The sequence below is a fragment of the Gobio gobio genome (genome assembly GCF_949357685.1).
Source record: "Gobio gobio genome assembly, chromosome: 16".
NCBI classification, from domain to species: domain Eukaryota; kingdom Metazoa; phylum Chordata; class Actinopteri; order Cypriniformes; family Gobionidae; genus Gobio; species Gobio gobio.
Window position 1 is genome coordinate 30,538,703 of NC_137109.1, and position 18,173 is coordinate 30,556,875.

The 18,173-nt window shown below is 37.6% G+C and overlaps 1 protein-coding gene across 1 annotated transcript in view; it reads right to left on the reverse strand.

Moving 5' to 3' along the window:
* The window catches only part of kdrl (kinase insert domain receptor like), a 44,477-nt gene that overhangs the window by 24,165 nt on the left and 2,139 nt on the right, over positions 1-18,173 (reverse strand). The window contains exons 2-11 of the mRNA XM_079839798.1: positions 11,828-11,924; positions 9,366-9,562; positions 7,161-7,285; positions 5,946-6,105; positions 5,656-5,792; positions 5,327-5,498; positions 5,110-5,227; positions 4,776-4,945; positions 3,186-3,342; positions 1,511-1,631 (exon numbers count right to left, since the gene is read on the reverse strand). Coding sequence (XP_079695924.1) covers positions 1,511-1,631; positions 3,186-3,342; positions 4,776-4,945; positions 5,110-5,227; positions 5,327-5,498; positions 5,656-5,792; positions 5,946-6,105; positions 7,161-7,285; positions 9,366-9,562; positions 11,828-11,924 — 1,454 coding nt within the window. The remainder of the gene's footprint in view (positions 1-1,510; positions 1,632-3,185; positions 3,343-4,775; positions 4,946-5,109; positions 5,228-5,326; positions 5,499-5,655; positions 5,793-5,945; positions 6,106-7,160; positions 7,286-9,365; positions 9,563-11,827; positions 11,925-18,173) is intronic.

Consider the following 18,173-nt stretch of genomic DNA (forward strand, 5'->3'; position numbering starts at 1 on the left):
GTAGAGGAATGCTACAAATAAAAAAACCTGCGCTTCATTAAGTTTTGGGTGAGTGGGTTTGGTAATAAGGCCTCCTGGAGTGCTTTTCATAATGTCTGCAGTGTTCACTGTAACATTTGGCAGCACAAGCAAAGAATGACAAAGTGACAGAGCTCTGACAAGTGACAAGCTCTGACTAAGCAAACAACTAGTGATACTCTAGCAGTCTGGATGAATCCCTGAGGTCATCCAGTCAAATTAAAACAGGGCCTTGGTGAACTGTATTGTGTTCCTTAGCTCTCTGTGGTTTTTCCCACACATTTTTATGTGACGTCAACACATTCGAGGGACCACAATCGCTGCCCTGTACATATATATAGCATTTAAAGTCATCTTATGCACTAGAAAACAGGCTTGAAACAATCAACATTCAATGCATGACTAGTCCTGGGAGAAAGTTCTGTTTATGAGGACTTTACTGGCATCAGTGCGCTCAGTAAGATGGACTGATATATCAGTATAAACTTAGTCCTGAGGCACCACTCAAAGCAGCAGCTGCCCTGTTTACTGGCCTCTGTTCTCCACTGAAGGTGACTGAAGCGTGACATAATTTACAGCAGAGCTAAATGAGCCTCAGCTATTAGTTCTATTAGGGGAGAACACACACATGGTCATTCACACACATTGAATGTCATTCCTCACAAATCTATTAGCACTTCAGTCAAATAGACTACTGATGCAGATTGAAACTGTCTGGAAACAATGCAGATTGTCGCTTTTATTTGTGGTTTTTATTATATTGGGAGCTATTTTCTCAAAATGATTTCTAAAAGGGCAATTTGGTGATGTGAATGTTCAATAGACTTTATGAGGTCTAAATGGAAGACAGATGTATGCAGTACATCAGATTTTGATTCTCTCCTTTCACTTTTAAATCAGCATTTTTGCAAGAGCATATAAACTGCAGTATTTTGAGGTCTTTTATTTTGGCCCAAAATGAAGCCGATAGAGTCATTAATCTGGATTAGCATTATATAAATCCTTGACTTGCAGGCCTTTAAATTAATATATTTCCAGTGAACTATTCGATCTACTATCAGATTGCACATTTTTAACTAACAAAAGTTTTTACATTTTTTAAAGGCAGACTCAGTATTTTTTATTTTGGCAATATGGCAGACATTTGGACAGTATGACTGATATGAGTAGTTTCTGGTTACTGATTCCACTGTGCGCCATTCTGAGAGCAATAACAGAAGTTGTTTACCAAGATAAAATAAGTAACATTTTGTCTGGTCATGTCATCTCAACATGACAGCAGATATGACACGACCTCTCCATGTAAAATTAAACACCTTTTCTTATTAGGATACTGAATCTCATGAAATATAAACATAATTTTAACATATTTTTCAAAAATATGATTCATTTCTTTATATTTAAAGCTTAATTAATGAGGGGAAATACCGAATGCATTTGTAAAGGCAAAAACCTTTTAAAAATAAATTACAAAATTGCACATAATACCCACCCTGTTTTTACTTTTTATTATTTCAACCTTGGTGTTGATGTCCTTATTCAGATTATGAGGATAATGGTTGTGTGATTCAGTGGCATCGTCAACAGGAAGAGGATCAGTGTAAAGTTTGCACCTATCAGACAAAAAACAACAACAACAAACACTTAGTGAAATCATATTTGTGAACCAGTAATTATATTATGAAATATTTCTGATACGTTAATGTCAGAAACTGCTCTGGAGTTTGCAGAGGAAGCTTTTGCCTTGTGACATCAAAGCAGGATGTACACAAGGAAATACCAAGGCTTACGGACATGGGATTTCAGTGAAGACCCTCTACTTTTAGTGAGAAACAGAAAACGGGTCTTCCTTTAAAAAATAATATGCATCTGTTGGGCAAATGAACTCTTTAGCCAATTTCTTTCAGATACGTTTATCTTTTGCCATTGACCGGTTTTCATGGACCCTGATGAATGTGTGTTTCTTTTATCTGTATTTGAGGACCATGTATCAAGTCATGTGTTTTATGTCTTTAAGCCACAGGAGACCAAAGACCTGTTTTGCATCAATCTGAGTGGAGGAACAATCGGATTAATGAGAGTCGAGGTCGGAGAGGAAACCGCAGCGTGACAGGAAGGGCTGAGTCATGCGTCACCGTTCAAAGGAAACACCCCCACTTTCTGGACGGCTGAGATAAGGCTGATCCCAGACCACCACGGTCAACAAGGAACAACTGATAACTTCTCACCTTCATGAGCGCAGTAATGAGAATTCAAACGATGGACCCTTCCAGCAAAACACTGATTTATGGACACTTAATGCCCATGTGCACATCGCAACTAAGTTGTGATCATATAGGGATTCTTTCCCACAACTCCCAAATCTTGCAGGGTGAACATGGCCACATTTTTCTTTTGGTCACTGCTCAAAAAAAATTATACATTTTACTGTTAAAATAAAAGAGGAATGGGTTTGTCATTTCTTCCAACTAGGGCATTTCAATTACCCTCCAATGTACCTCGCTCATTAGCTTTTGAAAATCAAGTCTACTCACTATCTATATTATGAGCTGTTGTGTTCTGCCATCACTGATTATATTTAAAATAGCCAAAATGGTATTTTGGCACTGTGGTACAAAGCCTGAAGTATTTTGTAACAAATTTGGCAGCACTTTGACAAATAATTACATTCAATTACTAGAAACTCTTATGACACACCAACTTCAGGAGACATCCGTAGCATTCATAAAGGTTCACTAAAAGGCTGGCATTTACACTGGGATACTCTTGCTTTCAACACAATGTAAGCTTGGGGAATGAGACCAATAAATTGTCCTCACATTTACAGAGCAGTGACTGCAAAATGTAGCTCTGGGGCTATTTTTCATCAATAAGCATACTTTATTTTGGACCAATGTCAAGGAAACGGATGCAGTTCATTTGAATAATGAAAGCTGTGGGTAAAGGCCAACATTCATCGTTGATGCTAACATCTCAGCAAGAGAAGAGATCTGCTCTGCAGGAGGGTGACAACTGTTTATGGAGCAATTTGTGGAAATAACAAGAAATATAGCCTATATTTCTCCTTTGACATTATGAATGGGACCTGAATGTGGAATTACTAATCAGAAGACCTGTTGATTCAAAGCATATCTGAATATGTGCATTTTTGTGTATTATTGACTTACTCTGTAAGACCAAGGCTGGGGTCACACGGCTGCCAAAACCAGGTAATGTTTGGCATGGGAATCCCAAATGCAGTGCAGGTGAGCTTGTGCTCCTGGCCATATATGTAAGTTTGGGGGCCCGCTAGAGCAACGTCCTCCTCATAGATCTTTGGCTTGACTGTGTGCATATGGACACAGAACATTAGTCATTTAAATGGTCAGTCCCAGAAAAGAATACAGATCATTTGCAGATCACTGGCTAATGTTAAAAAACTTTCACCTCATAACTCCAATATGGAAGAGTAAGAATATTCAAGTTCAAGTAAACTTCAATAAGAGAAGCTTATATTGCCTTTATAGACCTCACTGAAGTGCATCTGTGTTCATGAAGGAGAAAAACAGCATGTTTGAAGATTTAGCGTCAGGCGGATTTCAGCATTTGATGAATGATGACTAAAATAGTTTCTTAATTGCAACCAGAAATGTCTCAATTCTGTTTCCGTTGCTTTTGACCTTGGTTTTGCTTTTGGGTCTGTGATGATGTAATTTACTTCAGTTCAGGTCGAGGGCAGAGAAGCATTAAAATAAATATTTTATATTAGGCCAGAATAGGTTATTATACTTGTGTACATTGAGGGATGGAAGGTTTCCAAAATTTCAGGGTAAATCTGGGCAGCACATTACTATAATCTCAGCTCTGACAGCACATTCCAGAGCTCTTGGAAGAGAAGAGCACATACTTTTTTTTTAAACAATGCCCAATGCAATCAACAATTTGCTGAATCTGTTTGGCTTCACTCACATGTAAAAGCCATTTGATTCTTTAACTTCTATTTTGATTCCTAAGTTAATAAAATAATGAGATTTCCTTCAAACAATGTAGACATTTAAATCTATATGCCAAAGTATAAATAATATAAAAACAAAACAAAACCACAAATGAATAGTTGACAGCTAAAATTTCAATAATCTCATTAAAGTGATACTGCCCAAAAATGATCCCATAATTTACTCACCCTCAAGCCATCCTAGGTGTATATGTCATTCTATGTATATGTATATTCATACAATCGGAGTTATATTAAAAAAGCTTTATAATGGCTTCAAACCCAAAATTTGAAGACCAAAAAAGTGCATCCATCCATTATAAAAGTAATCCACACGGCTCCAGGGGGTTAATAAAGGCCTTCTGAAGCAAATAGATGGGTTTTTGTAAGAAAAATATCCATATTTAACACGTTATTAAGTAAAATATCTAGCTTCTGGCGGACTGCCTTCCGTATACAACTTACAAAGAAAATGTAGCATCTTTCGCAGTTCAAAATGCTTATCATTGTGCCAGTTATGTTTTTTTTTTATATAAAAAGGCGGTCTGCCGGAAGCTAGATGTTTTATTTTATAACATGTTATATATGGATATTTTCCTTACTAAACCCATTGATTCGCTTCAGACGGTCTTTATCGTCTGAAAGAAGAATGTCATAAACATTCATAAACAGTACAGACATGTGTCTGTTGGATATTTTTATCAGGGATTTTTATGTTTATGTATCTCACCCCTCTTTGGTTCAATATTGTTTGAAGTAGAGAAAACCATCAGATGTGCATTACCTCTGACTTCCAGCTTGTAGCTGAGGTTTCTGTAGAGACCCTTTTCCTGGTTTGACAGTGCGATAGTGAAGATCCCAGCATCCTTCTGCCTCACTTGTTTTATGGTAAGGTTGTAGCCCACAGTCTCATAACATGTAGAATTTTCTGAAATAGCAACTCCATCTTTGTACCTATACAAATCGGCAGCAGAAATAATAACTCAACTAACCAATACAATAATCGTACACTTGATCCATTACTAGTAGGATGCATTTAGTTGGTTATGACACATTACATTCTTCTTATGGCTTTTGAGTCACATCTCTTAGTTTTAAAATGCAAAGCATGAATTTACCACAACACTCTGTCAGGTGCAGGCAGGGCATTGACCCGTGGCTCAAACTGCACCTTTCTACCCTCTATAGCAGAGATGAATTTGCGTTTATTGTGGGTCACATTGAGGAATGGATGTTCTGTAGAGACAAACAGAGAAAAAAATCCATTAAATGAATTCAAACTGTTCAACAAAAGCATGAGAGTGTTAAGATAGTGGCACAACATCACATCCTCACCATATACAGTAACTTTAGTTGAAACATGAAGCCTTTTCTCTTCATTTGATGCTATACACACATAGGTGCCCTTGTCCTCCATTGTCACATTAGGCACGAATAATGCTTTAGTCATTACGATGATTTTGCCAGGTGGGTCCCTTGTCTTTTTCACTTGGTGAGTGCGATTGATCTAAAAACACAGACGGGAAGTTCAGAGGATTTCAGGCCAAAATTTAACATAACGCCAATTCAAATCAGGTAGTTGATCCGAATGTGTACAGTATTAATCAATTACCGCGTCTTTAGGTAAAACTCAAAAATATTTAGCAGGGCTCCTAATAACTCACCCTATTCTTATGGAACTGCCACTCAAATTCAATTCTGCCATTGTAAGTGGTCTCTGCAGAGCAGTTGAGGACCAGGGAGTCACCAACCAGTACTTTTGGCCGTTCTGGTTCGATGCCAATGTTTTTTAGCTCCAACGCTAGGCACAGAGAACAGGACATGAATCTAGGTTATGTCATGAAAAAAAGCTTTTGTAATTTTCAATGAATGATTTTCAAAAGGTAATTGTGTAACTGGGATTTTCTCCTTAGCTACCTTTGAGTTATGCATTTTAGCAATTAAAATGACTCACTTTGCCTTACGAGGAGGTAGAGTGATGAAAATTCTGTGTTATCCACCCTGGTCACACATGTAATCAGTTGGTAGCTGTCATAAGGTCTCAAGGGGATCTTGAAACCTATCTTTGGATCCCACTTCACCTCACTTTTTATATGATCTGCCATGGGATTCATCTGGAGAGCAAGAAGGGAGGATTTATTTAAAAGGCTATCTTTAAAAATAAGTGAAGGTCCTTTCTGTGAATGAAGGAAACAAGTTGTGTGAAGCTTTTACGGCCCATGATTAGTAGCCCATCCAGTAATGAGCAAAACAGGGCTAAGTTTGTCTGTGAGAAAATGATCATAGTTGAGCTGTGTACCCCGTTTAATTTCTTTTGTTTGTTCGTGGTCCAAATGACCTGCTAGGAAAGAAGGGAAGGAAGGAAACAGGAAGGACGAATGCCACAGATCTTCCAATGGCAGGAAGGTCACATAACTATCTGTGCCATCTGGCTTAGAAGTGTTTATCCATAGGACTGTGAGAAATAACCATAGACCCACTACATGAAAAAAAAACCCTACTGTTTAAGTTCGCAGCCAATGCAGTTTGCAGGACAGAATCTACTGGTTTCATGACTTGGAAGAGTAAGAATATTCAAGTTTACGCAAACTTTAACAAGAGGCTGCTTGCATGTATACATAAAATAAAATGTGGTGGTGGTCCATCAGATGTAACATAGAGAACTAAAGAAAAAATTATATAAAATTAAATAAATAATACAATTAAATAAAAGACAAAAGTTGGCTCTTTAGTCTTTTTTGGTTAGCTGGAACAGTTTTTTCCAACCTGGTCTTTATGGACCTAAAGCGTAATTTTTTTTTATTTATAGCCTGAGTTTCTATTCTGAGCGAAAAACAACAGTCTAACACTACCTTCCTGTTCTTACAGGAAGCAGACAGAGAGACTCCTCAGGCCTCCTTGAGCTTCCCTGAGTCTATGGCACACTGTCTCTATCTATATACGCATGCTCAGGGCTTAAATGGGTGTGAGAAATTCTAAGACGCCCATGGTCCAATGCATTCTTCAATGTCAGAACATACAAAACATCCTCTATTTTTCACGTCAAGGCTTTTGAGGCATGGAAAACCAGGTAAAACATTCACCTCCACCACATTTGGCCGTAAATTATGTGTGAATATATTTACATTCAGTGGGTTCAAAAACAGTGGCGCTAACATAAAATACTCACAGTATCAAGGATAACATGTTGGCTTGGGGACGTTGTCCTGCAGGGGACCACAAAAAAGGGTTCGTTCCGATACGCAAAAAGTGGGTTTGGTGAACTGTAAGCCTCCACAAAAGGATGATTGTGATCTGTGATTTAAAAATAAGCATGAAATAATACAGTAAGCACAAAATAATAACACTTTGTTTCACAGAAAGCTAATTAACCAATCACAAATACAATAATTCATCAATGCATGATCTTTATGAATTTCAATGCCTTTTTAAAAAAAAGCATTTACTCTTTTATTAATTAATTCTTGGACTTCTTCAGGCAATGTCAAGAGGAGCAATGAAATATCCCAGATAAAGTCAAAACAAAAAGTTTTCTTTTGAAACAGCAAACTGCCAAACAGACTGCTGGATGAAGACACAGAAACAGCTTGGCAGGAGGGGATGTTACTGTACAGCTATGCTGTGAGATTGTGTGATTAAAAAAACAAGATCTTGTGTGTGTTGACAGTGTTCATGTAATAAAATATGTTTTTTTTTAAAATAAACTTATCTCACATAAACAGTGGAATCACATAGTGAGATGAACCATGGGACTATCAGGTACTAAATTGGCTATATATGCAGCAGGCTGAAGTGGAAGAGGTCTGCTAAACAAAACAGCTGGTGAGCCAGAGACTTGGTGAGCTTTGTTGTCATTTTTACAGCTAAAGTTATCTCTGTCTTTTGCTATAGATAAAATGCAGATCAGATCCTTACACTACCATTCAAAAATTTGGGGTCAGTATGATTTATTTTTTATTTTTGAAAGAAGTCTTATGCTCACCAAGGCTGAATTGATTTGACCAAAAGAATACAGTAAATATATTATTATTATTATTTTACAATAAGAAATAACTTATTTACAATTGTAATATATTTCAAAATTTTATTTATTCCTGTAATGGCAAAGCTGAATTTTCAGCGGCCATTACTCCAGTCACCAGTGTCCATCAGAAATCTACATTTCTTCTTCTTATTATTATTAATGTTGAAATCAGTTGTGCAGCTTTATATTTTTGTGGAAACCATGAATCTTTTTTTTGCAGGATTATTTGATGAACAGAAAGTTCACCAGAACCAGTGTTGGGGAAAGTTACTTTGAAAAGTAATGCATTACAATATTGCGTTACTCCCTTAAAAACGAATTAAGTAACTTAGTTACTTTTTAAGAAAAGTAATGTGTTACGTTACTTTTGCATTACTTTTTCTCACCTGGGCTGGACTTGTTTTTTGTTGGCTTTTTAATAACAAAAAAGTTCTATTTTTGTGCAAATGTAAAGACCTCTTCATACCAAAATTTAAATAATAAGCCTCAGGCTGAGGTAAAAATGCTAATTCACGCATTAACAGTAGAGGGCGCAGCTCTGCTCTGCTGTGCTGCCATTCTGGATAATGGAAGAATAGGACGCAGGAGAAAAAAGTTACTTTACTAGTTACTTGAAAAAGTAATCTTATTACGTAACTCAAGTTACTTGTAATGTGTTACCCCCAACACTGAACAGAACAGCATTAATTTAAAAAAACTTTTGAACAGTAGTGTATCTTTTTGTGGCACATTCATAAAACTCTTCACTATCGCACTTGCTTAAAATGTTAACAGCTTAAACAGTTGTCGTTAGGCACAGGAAGACTCTAAGCATGATATAATATAAAGCCTTTCTTTTTGTGTCACTGATTTTCTATTTCCTAGTCTTAAGACAGTTTGGTTTTGTCTTGCAGATACGGTCCAGTCCTCTGTGATTCAATCCTTCTAAGTGAGTGCAGTCATAGCTGCATAGTTACTAGCTCCATTGCCTAGCTAACAGGTTTATGGCTTTGTTGTAGTTTTGGTGAGGTTTATAATGATGTGGGGGTTCTCATTACTTCATTTCTTTTTTAATCTAATGCTTTTCTAATGGCTTGGAGTATTTCCAGGTCTTGTTTCACACAGAAGACCTCAAATTTGTCTGCTGGCAAATAATTGGAAGCAAAGTGCCAAGTTTCTTGGTTCATCCAGTAGGGATCGGTCCATTTGTAACCAAAAACAGTGAAGTACATGTGTTAATTATGCCAAATAAATAGCTCTTTGGTCTGTTTATCCAAAGATAAGCTGTATTTTATGAAACCGTTTTTTTTTTTTTTTTTTTTACAATCTCTTGATCTATGATAAAATAATAGTAAGTATTCGTAATCTTACCTTTAACAAAAACATATGTGGACACCTCATGATCGCTGGACTTTTGGTGACTGCATGTGTAAAAGCCAGTATCGCTGTGCCTCAGGTTGTGTATGACCAGCTTGCTGCAGTGCTTGTGCATTCTCTCCTCACAAGACTCAATGCGTACCGATGACACATTTCTGTTAGCCAGCCTCCAGTCCAGCGAAGTTGATCCTCTATTGTAAGTCACACCATATAAACAAAACATCACCAACAATAAGTACAATTATTGTCCTTAATTATTGCTAAATCAAATAATCATTGTGTAGAGTGTCTGCTGCTATTTTAGCTATTCATCATAACATATATTACAAAACTTAAAAACAAAATCAGGAAAATTATACCACAAATGGATGGCATACAAACACATCCTGCAGCCTCTTTCAGTTTACTGTGAAATTACAAACATAATCCTAACAGTAATTCAACTACATCAACTGCAGATTTTTTTTACTGGCATCCTGAACTTTAGAATTATGCATAAGGAGGGTTTATACCAAAGAACCCAAGTATCCTTCATCGACTGATGCTTCTGCTGTTCCTGATCACATCTGTCTAAAAGGTTTCAAGAGTTCTTACTGAATGACTGAAAATGACTCTTGAGAGCACGTCAGATTCCTCAAACATATTCCCAGGATATTCAACTAGGTTCAGTTCAGTTTTAAACATTCAGTTAGTGTCCAACTTTCACATGGGAACAGGTATTTATTGGATGAAGTGTCCAAATGTCAAGTTTCAAACAGTGTTTGTTTACAGTGGGGCACATTAAAAGGATCCCAGTGGAGAATCAGACATATCTCACATACCACTGTTGCCTCTAGACTGATGGGTCATGCAACTTCACTCTTAAATCTCTGTCTAGAGCCAAAGACAGTATCAGCTTTTTGCTCACATGACCTTGTAGGGAAGCATTACATTAGTTAAGCTTCTTTAGGGTCAGCATTCCAGGCATGACTGCAATAGCATGAAATGCTCTGTTAAAGTCTAAAGGATGTGTATGTTTCAGAACCCCTGGTCCACTTTTCGTTCTGCAACAATTGGATACGATGGATGGCTGTTTTGGCCTATACTGATTTTCTGAGAGCCTCTCATCCCATGTTAAAGCAAAGCAAACGAATTTAGATTTGAAGAGTGATGGTGTGAGATTAGTTTGGATACATACCAGCTGCCACTCAAGTTCTTTAACAGTATTAAAGGAATAGTTCACCCAAAAATGAAAATAAACATATATATATATATATATATATATATATATATATATATATATATATATATATATATATATATATATATATATATATATATATATATATATATATATATATATATATATATATATATATATATATATATATATATATATGTCAAAGGTTTCCAGTGTTGTTTGGTTACCACTGTTCTTCAAAATATTATTTTATGTTCCACAGAAGAACATAAAATTGTCTTTTTGGGTGAACAGCATGTTGAGATTTGGATACTGGGCTTCAGTATGAGATTTTGGTGTTGACCAGGTTTCTTAACTAAACTAAACAGCAAAACTTACCTGATTAGTTTCACCAAAAAGACCATGATGGTTAATTTAGATAGTTAATTAGATTCACTGCACATTTCAAGTTACACATCCACAAGAGGCGCTATAAGTAATATGTTTTTCTCCAATGAAAAATTCTTTCTCTATTAGCAAAAGTGTAATGTCCAGTGACTAGCCCTACATAGCATGAAAATGAATTTAACATACCCTGAATTGAAATTAACATATTAAACCCTATCCTTAACCTACATATGTGCGATAAAAAAGTATTTGCTGAAAGAACCATGTCATTTTAGCTTTCTTCTAGGAGGTTTTGAGCTCTTTTGTGGAGCGTCTTGACTCATGTTACATGGGACTTGTACCCGTGTGCTCCACATCGCAAGTACAACAATGTAGAGTACCACTACCAGGTGAGCTACCGAGCAAGTTTACTACATCAAAAGGAACCATGCATCTTTATTAATGGATAAGCTGCCCTTGTAAACATAATTTGAGTGAAAGGGGGTGGGGGGGTGTTCATTTAATCTGGAAACTGCAGATGTATACAGGTACATCACCTATGGACAAAACATATGACCCACTAGTCAGATCAGCAATAAACCAGTACTAGTCCCTGTAAAAAGCTTGGACCAGCATGGGAATTAACATTGGTGTAAGCTGGTAAGCTGGTTTTCAAAAGGCTAACTGAAATTTTTTTTAGTTTTATATTATTTTGAATTGAGTTTAATTTATTCTGTCTGAATATTGGAATGCTTACTGGTATACTATAATATCAATACAATGTACATATTTTCTGGATGAGTAGTGTTCAAAGAAAAAAATTTAATTAAAATTAAAAATCTATAATTTTAGATGCAGAGAACATTCTGTGTATGTTTGTGTGAGATGGGACAGCAGATGGGCACAGTACCTGCAGATGAGCGTGAGTGTGCCACCAACATGCTGAAGGTGTGTGTCTCCGGCAGGAAGCAGCTGTGGATCAGGCAGACGAGATCCCTCTACCATCCCTACAGAAAACACAATACAGCACAACACACAGTCAATCAGAGACACGCTAACATCACAAGTAAATCACACACAAAGCATGGTGGCAACTTTTTTTAAGAGCATTCCAGTGTGATTTGGAGACTCTGATTCAGAATGTTATGCAACAGCCTTTCCGCTTCCATGTGGAGCTCCAGAATCAAGCTCAGTGCAGTCAAGTCTGTGCTGGACAGGTTTAAGCTGGCAGAGATGTGGAAACAGTGTGTCTGAGCATGTGTACACATTCTAGACAAGAGGAGGGAGGCCAGATGAACAGCTGTGCCCCCCACAGAGGGGTCACCTCTGTCAGCATGTGTGTGAGAGAACAAGGCAGACCCAGATGAATCAGATGTCCTTAAACACATCCTTCACATCAGTCAGTACTCTCTTTCAGTCCTCTGCATAATGCCACCTCTTTATACTCTGATGAAGAGCTTCATTTAACTCAGATCTCTTGAGATCTCTTCAGTGTGCTATTATTACAGTGAAGGTTCACTGCTGGTCTGAGGCCAGGTAAAGCTGATGATAGGAGCCATGAGTACGCTGCGGACAGGAAGTGGTATCATTCCCTCTGCTGCCCAGGACGGGTGACAGTCGTCTCATAAGTGATTTCCTTCTTTTGAACCTACTCCCTGACCGCTTTGTGCTGTGGCATTGTAATGCAGGTTATTTGTGTTGCCAGGCAAAACAGTTTTGTTTTGATTTTCCATTTTTTGAGTCTTCTGGGAAACCTCGCCTGACAAAAAGACCAAGTTAGGGTCTTTTGGTCCAGGCTGGTTTATGCTGGTCTAACTAGTGGACCAGCACAGCAATGTGGCAGCTTAAAAAACAAAGTGCTCATGCGTGAGACACACAAAAAAAGCAGATGTCTTTGAGGATATCTTGACTTTCAGTGCCTCAACACACAAGCGTCACTTTTTAAGTTGCCAAATTAAAAGTGGTGCGTACATCGCATAATAGTTTTGGTAAGTATTTGAGTAAGAATCTTATGTAGAACAGTCAGATTTTAATTTAAGATTTAGGATCGGAAAGTTTTGTAATACAGCATCAGCATCCCAAACACAAGCAGATCTTTTTAAAAGATTTGTGTTTCAATCAGGATGATAATGGCATTATATTCTTCTCATCTACACCCAAATTACTTACTTCATCTCAGATAAAACAGATTTACTAATAAAAACTGACAGTCATGTGCTCGTACCCATACCATGAAGTCATTATCAGTACATTATCTGATAGATAGCAAAATTTAGTTTTTATAAATGGCTTAAAACACAACTGTATTCCCGGAATGAACTTACCACACCAACACTGCCACTTAATATGAACTTCCTCTCAGTACAACATCATTGTCATTTCACAGTCTAAGGTTAGTTAAGGGGAGTGGATGTAGCAAGAGCTTTTCACGCAAAGTATACACCTCTATCAGCTTGATATTACCCCTCTGCCCAGACGAGACATAACCAGAAATAACCACAGTTGATACACACAGTTGAAATAACCTCCCCTATGATGACTCTCTTCTTCTTCTGCTTTTTTTTTTTTTTTTACACATCTGTTCTGTAGATATTTAGACATTTACACATGAAATAAAACACATAAAAAATGTCTTTGCTGTGATGTTGGTGTCTTTCATGAATCCTGACATAGATTCTAGACATGAGATTAAATGGAGTCAAAGACAGTAACTTTATGAAGGTCCACCTCCCGTCTCAGACACAATCCATCATGAAATGTGGACAAAATGTACAACATATGTTTTATGAGTCATCATCAGTCATTCTCGTCAGGATGTTTTTAGAAACAATGTACATCTTAATCTGTAACATCACAGTTGCAAGAAGATGCTGCTTCCACTGTACTGAAAGAGAGATATTAGTCAGAGTGGGTCTAACTGGTTTTCACCGCTCTGAAATGTGCGTTTACCACACAGAAGCTTTGGTCTGATGCCAAATATGTTTTTATGAGAATTATTAATTCCCGCTGACATCCACATATTCTTATTTTCCCTCGAAGCCTCATTCACAGATGTACGCCTGCACACAAACATGTATGGTGAATCACATCCTATAAAACCCAACAACTCTCGCTGTCTTCACAGCTGCCCTGTTCAGCAGGGGGCCCCAGCAGCCCACTTAAGAAGAACACTTTCTCATAAAAACCTCTTGTCTCTGTCCCTGTACACCCACGTATTCCCACAGCACACAGACCCCCACCTGCCCCTGATGTCTGCCCAGTGCTGACCTCAGTGCGACACTTTGCCCCCCTCTCCGACAGCTGTGTACTGCATTCCTACAGCACAGAGACTGAAAAATGCCAAAAATGAGGCTTGTTGTGGTGCTTCAAGAGGCCTGCGACCTGGTTTCCATTAAAGCCTATTAAAAATAAAAGACAACCATGGAAGCATGGGAAAAAAAACACAGCACTGATGCTACGTGGGTTGCCATATTCAACATGATTAGCCTACGTGCCTCTCGGGTGAACAAATAAAAGACATGTCACTGTCACAAGGCTGTGTTCCTCCTGACCTCCCACAATCCGTCAATCATGGCATCCTAATAGATGTTTGTGGTTTATTGAGGGAGAACAAGAGAATCTTCAAGTCCAAATGAGTAGAGGAACCTTCACAAAGATGATTGGTTTAAATGTTGAGTGTGAGATGGGAGGCACATATCACTCGAAATTAAATCAAAATGACGTGTGGGTTTTCCATGGAAAGCAGACTTCTGAAGCACTATAAAAAAAAAAATTACATTTAACTGTTCAGCAACCAAAATGTGTCATTGGTCCCTGGTTAATGTTACAAAACTGGAACTTTTTTTATACAGATGTAATTCAATTTACTTGTGTACTGTCTTTTATAGAGAGGAAATCCTGTCGCTGCCCAGTAAGCGTTGGTCATAATATGCGGAATTCCCTACTCTGTGGCTGGTACAAGACTGCCTGTGCTTCCCGTCCACCCATGTGATGTACAGTGCCAGTAAAGCGGTCTCTGAGGACAGGGCAGGGGGAATCTTTTTTGGGCTTACACAACAATAGTAATTCATTAATCCTTTAACCTTGCTGCAATATCCATTGTGATTTAAAAGCTTTACAAGCAACGAAGGCTTCTTGATACATAAAAAGAACGTCAGACAATAGTAGCATGTCCATGGGCACAGAACCGAACATCAGGCAACCGTTGAACGTGACCAATCGCACATTCATTTCTTTCCTGTCTTTTTCGGAAGAAGACAAAGCACTCTTTTGGGACATGTAAAAGTCCATAAGAAATGTCTATACAAGTCTATTTAAGCTGACTATGAGTTTTGACAAAAACAATGTTTTGTAACTGTTTTGTTCTGTGACTGTCATCCATGTTTATATCATAAATCATGTAATATGTCAGCTAGTCCTTACTGCCAAAATAAAACTAGACAGATCAGGACTTGTATTGTTTATTTTGCAGTAATAACTGTCCAGCTGTATGTTGTACCAATACAAAATTACACAAATGACCAAGTATTTCAGACAGCCGTGTAATACAATGCTATAATTTGTCTGCTTATAAATTGACTATAATTCGTGGTCAGACAAAGGTGATTATTCTGCCTCTATTACAAAGCTTTTACATAATGTTATTTGATGATTAATTATCATTGGTACAGACTGTCACACAAACAAGAGTAAAACAAATTCACATCCAAAAAGCAGACTCAAAAGTAAACTCTTCACAAAACTAAAGACCACCCACTAAAAAAAATTGCTACTACACCTCCAACTGTGCTGCCTGCCTTCTCATTCATTGAAGTGTTCTCTTATTGCAAGTCCCTCTGCTACAACTACTGCTCCCTGCCAAGCTGCTAGGTTAAGACAACAGCAATGGAGAATGCAGATTTTATTAGTTCCTGAATTGGTCTTTGGAAGGTGGAGTGAAAAACCCAACACACGTACACACAACATGTATGAAAAAAACAAGATGTTTAATTAAACAAGCAACATCTGGCTAGGCTGAGTGGTAATTCTGGTCATATTTGGCTTAATATTGAAGAAATAGAATATGACAAACCCTAGAAATAGTCTCCATAAGTGGATTTGAATCCCATAAGCTCCCACAATATGTTCTGGAGCTCAGGGGATTTTGCTGTTCCTAATGGAGATTCTCCTTGAAATTGCAATATAACACAACATGGGCAGCTATCACATTTGTGTGTCAAAGGGAAAAGACAACTTGGATGAAATACCCAATGACAAAAACACATGGAACAATAATGTCTCCAAAGCACACTGCCTGAAGTTCTTTGGTTGTCTTACTAATTCTGACAAGTTTGAGAGTAGAGAAACATATCAACTGTTTCATGAGGTTTGGCATGCAAGAAAGCATGTAAGGAAGAAAGCGAGAAGTCTGTGCACAGTCTATACACGTGCCCCACCCCACCGCTGTGGGATGAGTGGATGAGCTTGAATTGCACTTGGCTGACCCCTACCTACTGTATTCCTCCAAACGTGCACTGCTGCTGAACGGGTCTTCCTAAGCTTGGAAAATAAAATATAATCCAGGGAAAAAACTCACTTTAAGCAAGTTTAAACCAGGCACAAAAAAAGTGCCTGTAGTGCTAGTACATGTTCAGTTATTCTGCCACCAATATTCATAGTTTACAGTATTTACACTGCCTGTGTAAAAGCTCTGCGTAGCAAGGTGTAAGTAGTAGTTTTGATTCTGAACCTATTTTGACTGTATAGTGCACCGAACTAGCGCAGAAAAATAATTCAAAATGCACTATTAAAGGGATAGTTCATCCAAAAATGAAAATCAGCCCATGATTTACTTACCCTCAAGTCATCCTAGATGTATGACATTCTTCTTTCAGACGAATATGAATGTCCTGACTAATCGAAGCATTATAATGGCAGCCCAAAAAAGTGCATCCATCCATTATAAAAGTAATCAATACCACTCCGAGTGGTTAATAATGGCGTTATACTTTCTTCGTAAATTGAATACGGAATGTGGTCTGGCGGAAGCTCGATATTTTACTTTATATAGTGAACTATACCTTTAACATATTTCACTGTTCGACAATGTTGGTCAATGCCAGCCTTGATTCACACACTGTGCAGCTACAGTTTAGGTTTTAGATTAATTATCATTTAGATTCAAATGTGGTTCACTTTCCTTGTGCGAAAACAAAGACTGATATATCCTTGCTTGCAATCACATCATTCTCTATAAGGCACAGCTGATTGGTTCCTGCTGTATCGATAGCCAATGAGCTTACTGCTCAACCTTCACATACTTGGTCAGCATTTGCTGTAGCAGTTGCAGTGCGCCTTCAGAAACCCTCCACCTTTCCCAGCTCTACCTGTATAAATTTGCTATGGGTAATTTGTTATATCGTACAGCAGCAGCACGTCTTACTTGCTAGCAGCAGCGTATTGTGTATGTATTGGCAGTTTGCTATTATTTGCAAGCAATAATAGCAGCAGCATTGCAGATCTATTCCGATCAAACATATAGATATTGTCAAATCCATTACCATGTTAAACACTTTGTGATAGGTCTCAATGGCCAACAATTTATGGTCATTACAAGACTTTTATTTAGACCCATATATCTGTAATGCAGCATGACTACTTTCAGTCTGAAAGCAGAAAGTGAGCCTGAATTGCAGTTACTGTATGCTTTGCTTATGTGCTTATACATGCAATGTGAAATAATTTGTCATGCCAGTTATCAAATCTCTTTTTACTGTAAAGTTATGTAAAAGGAGCCAGCACGAGTGCGCTAGGATGTATTCAGTGTGCTCTGGAAAGTAATGATGAGGGTTCTCAGATGTGTAAAATTCCTGGAGTATTTTCACCTTTAAATGGTCCAGCAAATTTTGAAAACAGAGCCCTGGGCAATATCTGGATCGTTTCAAGATGTGTTATATCTACACAGTGGCATTATTGAATATTTATCTTGCTTAAAACAGACTTTCTTCTCATTCCTGTAAGTAACTTCTAACAGCCTAGTTAAGATGTGTTTCACTTCTCTAAACGTGTAAAGTCCAATTTATAGATTGAAATACGAGGTGAGTCAGAGCCACAAGTCAAACTCAGCACTAGAGTTTGACTAGTGACTTTGACTCACCTCATTTTATGCACTGTAATAGTTTAAATTTGATGGACTAGAAGGTTGAATCATTAACACTTAAGAAATGAAATGGATTTATTCACACAATTGAGCAAACAAAATGTGTGACTCAACCATC